The sequence below is a fragment of the Propithecus coquereli genome, unplaced genomic scaffold, assembly GCF_000956105.1.
Source record: "Propithecus coquereli isolate 6110/MARCELLA unplaced genomic scaffold, Pcoq_1.0 Scaffold158, whole genome shotgun sequence".
NCBI classification, from domain to species: Eukaryota; Metazoa; Chordata; class Mammalia; order Primates; family Indriidae; genus Propithecus; species Propithecus coquereli.
In genome coordinates this window covers 5,213,108-5,219,107 of record NW_012140302.1, presented here as the reverse complement: position 1 = coordinate 5,219,107, position 6,000 = coordinate 5,213,108, and the positions used below count along the sequence as shown (strand labels likewise).

General features: G+C 60.0%; 1 protein-coding gene across 1 annotated transcript in view; it reads right to left on the bottom strand.

Moving 5' to 3' along the window:
• The window catches only part of LOC105807431 (potassium channel subfamily K member 17-like), an 18,648-nt gene extending 14,404 nt beyond the window's left edge, over window positions 1–4,244 (bottom strand). The window contains 3 exon segments of the mRNA XM_012640810.1: window positions 911–1,025; window positions 3,985–4,055; window positions 4,058–4,244. Coding sequence (XP_012496264.1) covers window positions 911–1,025; window positions 3,985–4,055; window positions 4,058–4,244 — 373 coding nt within the window.
• Between the last annotated feature and the right edge of the window lie 1,756 nt (window positions 4,245–6,000).

Genomic DNA, 6,000 nt, shown 5'->3' with positions numbered 1-6,000 from the left:
GAGATCGCTCCCAAGGAGCACCGGCTGATTAAGACTAGATGGAGAGTCCTGTGGGTGCTCTTGTCTCATCCCACCCTGGGGAGGACAGAGGCTGGGATGTGGTGTCATGGCGACAGGACCCAGCCTGGCCAGGCGCTGGGAGGTGGTAGCCCGAGTCACCGGTGGTGTCGGCCTGCCACCTGCTGGTGAGTCCAGGGTCACGCAGGGGCTAGGGCAGGGGGACAGGCGGTGGGGGTGGGGGCCTGCCTTCCATGGTTTCCTGGGTTCCAGAGCTGCAGGGATCTAGCCTGCTCTTCTCCCTCTCCTCCAGCAGCCCCCAAGCACCCACCTGGGGCAAGTTCTGTCTCAGCTGTTCTGCGAGGCATGTGTCCCTGTGTGTGGGGAAGATGGTGACGTGAGCTGAGGAGAGGCCTCTGGGAGTGGCCTGCTCTTGTCTGCAGGCAGGGGCATGGGTGGCTGCCTCCCCGGGGCTGAGGATAGGGTGTCCAGAGGCTCTTTGGATTTCTGCCCCTTCCTCCTTTCCAACTTTCCCCTCACCTCTCCCAGCCACCGCCCGGGCTCGGTGTTGGGTGGGCTGGGCCGAGGAGACAAGACACTTGCAGCACCCACAGGCATCTTCCCTGCTGCCTGGAGACCTCTGCTCCCTGCAAGGCCGTGTGAGGCAGAGTCCCCTAGAGCACTGCCCCTCAAACCTGAGCGTGGCACACGAACCCCCGGGGAGTCAGGGTAAAACGCAGAAACCGACGCAGCAGGTCTGTGCTGAGGCCCAGGACTCTGTGCCCAGGCAGTGTCCGTGCTGCAGAGACGCACAGAGTGTGATGTGGATTCATGAGGCCCAGGAAACCCTGCCAAAGGATGACCAGCCCCACCGCCCCTCAGGGGGAGGCCACTCGCCCCAGCCCGCCCTTACCGATGGTGGTGATGGTGGACACGGAAAAGAAGAAGGAGCCTACGAGCTCCCAGCGCCCCATGCTGGTGGTGTTGCTGAGGAGGCTGGCCCTGTTTTTGTACGCTTCGACGATGTCCTGGGGGAGAGGATGCAGTGACCACCAGGCCCTGTGGGGTGACCATGTCCCTGCACCCCAACACACACACACACACTCATGCACAGTCCTCACAGTTATCTTCCATCCCAGTTTGGCCAGCACAAGGAGGTCCTACCCCTCCAACCATGGATTCCAGGGGCAGCTCCTTGCCCTCTCTTTACCCCAGAGCCCAGGTCAGGATGGGGTCTGATAGCTCACCAGCTGGTAGACCAACCATTGCTTTTCTGCCCTGCACACTCCCATTCCTACAACAAGCACTAGGCCAGGCATGACACGTGCTGCTTTCAGGGGACACGAAGATAACAGAGACATGACCTCAGCCCTGAGTGGTACGGAGATAAACTTAATAACTCTAATATGATGTGCTCGGTGCCGCTTTGGGCGTTAAGGAGGTAGTACAGCTACACAGTCCTGAGCAAGTTACTCAACTTCCCTATACCTTAGTTTCCTTACCTGTAAAATGGGAATGCTAATAATACCTACTTCATAGAGTTGTTGTGAGGGTTAAATGAGGTATTGTGTGTAAAGACTTAGAGCAGTAGCCAGCATATGGTAAATGTTAGCGGTTGCTATCATCGTCATGTTGTAGGAATACGGGGAAGAAAGGTCTTCATTCTCATGGGGGTAGGAGCAGAGGCTTCATGGAGGAGGTGATGTTTCATGGGATCTTCCCTGAGGTCCAGATAGGATTGCTTCTGGTGGAAGGACATCTAGGTAGGTGGGACAGCAGCAGCAGAGGCTGGGAGGTGAGGAGTCTGGACTCCTAGACTCGGGAGACTGACAGGTGGTCGGGGCCAAGCTGTGCTTGGCTCTGCTGTGGCAGGGATGGAGCAGCAGGCCTCATCTAAGGTCACTGAGCAGAGGGGAGGCAGGGTCAGGTTTGTCTGCCCTGTGGCAGCTGGCAGTATGGAAGTTTGGCAGATCAGAAGGGGTAGACTCTTGCAGGGGTGAGTGACAGAGAGGGCTTGACCTGCACGCTGGCACGGAGTGTTTCGGAGGAACAGAGAGGAGATATTCAGAAGCCTCTGGCCCCATTTGGTACGGGCAGCATATGGGCCTCGAGGGAGGCATCCCAGAGGATTGAGAGGGCGTGTGGACGTGGAACAAACGTCAGAGACTTGGAACAGGTGAAGGAGCAGGGCTGGGAGGAGGAGGACTGCTTGCTCTTGGCCTTGAGGAATTTGAGAAGTTGCACGAACATGTCTAGTACTCAGAGGAAGATCTGGGCTGGACACCACCTCCTCATTCCCGGGGATGGCTGAAGCCACAGGAGGGTTGAGGAAGGGGGTGAGGTGGGGATGGAGTAGGAGGGGGTTGGAGGGAAGCCTACAGAGAAGAGAGGCTGGCGGGACACAGGTCCACCCAGAAGCAGTACTCATGGTGGCTCATGGCCCCAGCTTGGGGCTGTGTAGCCATGTATTCCTATTTAAACTGCCTGAGCCTCAGTTTCTTCACCTCTAAAAAGGGGATGATAATAAGAATGCCTACCTGTGAGGGAGGTGAGCATGAACGGAGTTAGTATGCGTTGGGCACTAGGCACAGTGCTGCACGGAAGCATTTACTGTTATTAATATCATCATCATCATCATAGTCATCTACCAGGGCCTAGGCACCTCGCGGTTCACCACCTTCGCAAGAGACTGTCAGTCAGCCTCAGCAGCAGGGCCAAGCTGATGTACTAATATTTACAGAAGTTTGCAGGTGGGGAGGGGTTGGAGGAATCACTTTAGGTTCCTAGCGGAGATGGCTCATGTCCCACCTAGCTCCAGACCCTGCCAAATCGGTCTAGTTCGAGGGTTCAGAACTCCGCCTCCTCTCCGCTCTCTGTCCCTTCCCACCCTGACACATTTCCTTGTTACCTTCTTGGCACTGGCTTTGGGCTGGAGGGCCTGGGGCACAGGCCCTGGCCTCCTCTGCGGAGGAGCCACCGGGACTGCAAGGCAGGGATTCAGGGCTGGCGCGCCGCTGTCTAGGCCCCGGTTCTGGGCTGTGGGAGGAAGGGGTGCGGGCACCGAGCCAGGGCCTGGGACGTTAATGCATCCGCCAAATTGACCAGTCAGGCGTCGCCTGGGTCGAAAGACACCTCCATCCATTCGGGATGCCCCATCCCAAGAACCCTCTCCTGCCTGCTCCGCCCGCTGAGTCCCCACCCTCTGAGGGGTCGGCCCTGGGAGACCTCTGCGTCCTCTCCCACCCGCGCCTTAAGCCCTTCCCGGCCTCCGCGGCTGGGGCGACGCACCCAGCCCTGGGTGTACGAAGACCTGGAGCAAGGCGGGCTCGGCAAAAGAGCGGCCCCGCGCCCGCCCTCCCCCTCTCGAACCTGGGTCTGCCCCAGGCAGCGCGCCTAGGCCGTCCACCCGGCCTCCAGGACCGGCACGCCCTCCCTCCGAGCTCCTACGGTGGTCATGCCCTGGGTCTTGCCCCAGTTCGTACATTTGTGCCCGGGTTTGCGCCCTGGAAGGGCCAGGTGTGCCCTTCCATTCTTCGCCTTCCGTTCGACCCCAACACAGCGCTGCGCGTCCCGGTGCGACCTGCCACCTCCCGCCAGCAGACCAAACGCTCCCTTTCCTCCTTCTGGCTCGACCTGGTTGGCCCTGCGGGCTTCCGATCCAAGGAGGCGCGACCCTGTCGTCCTCATCGCCAAATTCGGACGTTTGCGCCCCGCATCTGTCTCCGGACGGGGTCAGTCTTGCCCTCTCGCCCCCTGAAGGGGGAGTCGGAACACGGCGCCGTGCAACACTGTCGCTAGAGCCGGGGTCCTTTCCGTGGGGGTGCCGCCCCACCCTCCAGGCCCCCGGGCGGAAACGCCCATCCCGTCGTGCCCACCTGTATGCTCCCGGCGGTTCCCTGTCCGGGGCCTGACGGGCCCTCTCGCCCTCGGCCGGTACACCCACTTCCCCATCCCACCGCGACAAGGCCAACCCCGCTCGCCCCTGACCCGGATCAGCGAGTCCAGCGCTGGGCGGTCCAGACACGTGAAGTTCCGCAACAGCTCCCACTTGTCGTGCGGTCCTGCGCCGCGCGGTCCTCCAGTGCCCAGAACGCGCCGGTGCCCAGCGCCAGGTAAGCCAGGTAGGCGAGGAGCAGGAGCGAGGTGGTCGGCAGCGGGCAGCGCTGGACCCCGCCCTTGGGCGCCGCCCGGGCTCGCGGTTGGTACACGGCGGGAGAGGCAGGGAGCCCGAGCCTGCTGGGAGCCATGGACCAGGACTGGGGCGGAAAGGAAGGACCAGGAACCCAGCTGGTCTCTCCTCCAGCAAACGCCTCCCTGGGCAATTTCCCCCCTGCAGAGGGGACAACTTTGTCCCAGCCTGCCTTGGGATCCAATTCCAGGGACAAAAAGAGGCTCTGAGTGTGCGCATCTGGCCCCACCTCAAGTGTGTGTGGAGTGCCCGTCCCCCAGGCTCAGGCCAGGAAGGAGAGGGCTGCTGGGTGGCCACAAGCCCTAAGAGGGAAGGGGCCCAGAGCCCCCCAGCATTTCCTGCAGTGAACGGTGGGAGGGACTCCTGGAAACCACACTCAGGGGAAAGAGAAAGTAGAGGCCAAGTTTATTGTCTTAGGGGCCCTGCTTAAGTCCTTGGACTCTGGGGTGATCTCCAAGGGCTTGCTGTCTGTCCAGTCCTCCCTGGATCTCCCACACCATGTTCTTTCCTTTGTGTCCCCCAAAAGAAGGACCCCAGCTGATTGCAACTTGCCCATGAGCTTGGGTGGCAAGGGGAGCCTTAACCAGGGGGCTTGTCCTTTTCTTGCTTCTGAGAATGCCCTCTGAGTCCCTCCTCCCCCGAGAATGGAGGAAGGGTCCAGGGTGTGTGAAGAGACTTCTCTTGGATGTGAGAAAGTCCTGGGTGTAAGCTGGATCCCTCCTGCTGCCGTAGATCCTCGTCTCCTGCCTGGAGCCTCCTCCCTGCACAGCCTTGCTTTAGTCCTATCCAGAGCATGCAGCCACCCACAGGCCTTCTTGCTGTTGGGTGGTGGGGGAGGTCGGGGCCAGAGTTTTCAGTTCTTGGTGAGATTGAGCCATGGGATGGACTGGTCTAACTCTCCTCCTGGCCAGAGATGTTGCAATCAGGCCTGGAGAACACATTCCAAAGGGAGGTCAGACCTCCACGGAACTCATTTTCTGGAAGGCTCCTGCGATCTGCTGGCTCTCTGGCTTCCCAGGGGTGTTTGGAAAGGCTCTTAAGAAGGCAGATGCCCAGAGGGAGTGACGAGGTCAAGGGGGTACCCTGTGGGGGTCAGGGGAGGCCATGTCCAGGAAAATGACAGGGGTGGGGGATGCCCAAGAAGTCCTAAGCCTTGTTCAGCCCTAAACCTCTAGGCAGGGGAGCCGGCGAGCTTTGAGAGGCTGCTTGCCTGTCCCCCAGTGGAGAGCTTCCTGAGGGCAGATATCCTGTTTTCACTAAGATTGTCCCAAAGTCTGTGCCCAGCCCCCTGCCAGCCACTCCCCTGGGCCCTCATCATCTCCCTGGGTCTGTTCCTGTCATAGCATCTTGGGTGCTGTCTTGGGGCTGCCTCTCTACTTGTCTAGTTCCCCCACGCGACTGAAGGCACACCAAGGGCAGGAGCTTCCGCTGCTGTGTCCTCAGAGCCTGGCACAGTGCCTGCACATAGTGGGGGCTTGGCAAATGCACACCGTGCACATACCAAATGAGACAAAAATGAAGTCACCCTTTGTTGTCTGTATAAGCTCTCCTGGGAATGGAGATCTGGCCACAGTGACCCATGTTGGACTTGACTTTTCCAGGTTACCTTTGAGGTGAAGGGGTGACAGGGGCTCTGGAACGAGGGCGCGTGCCTCAATCCACGCACACGTCTTTCATCCCGTCTCTGCCTCTCCCCTCTGTTACTTTCTTGGACACACCTGTGTCCTTTCTTTCTCTGGAGTGCTCCTGAGACCAGCCCTGGCTGAGAAGTGAGTGGGTGGGGAGGGGAGGTGGCAGGGCAGGAATCCAGAGGG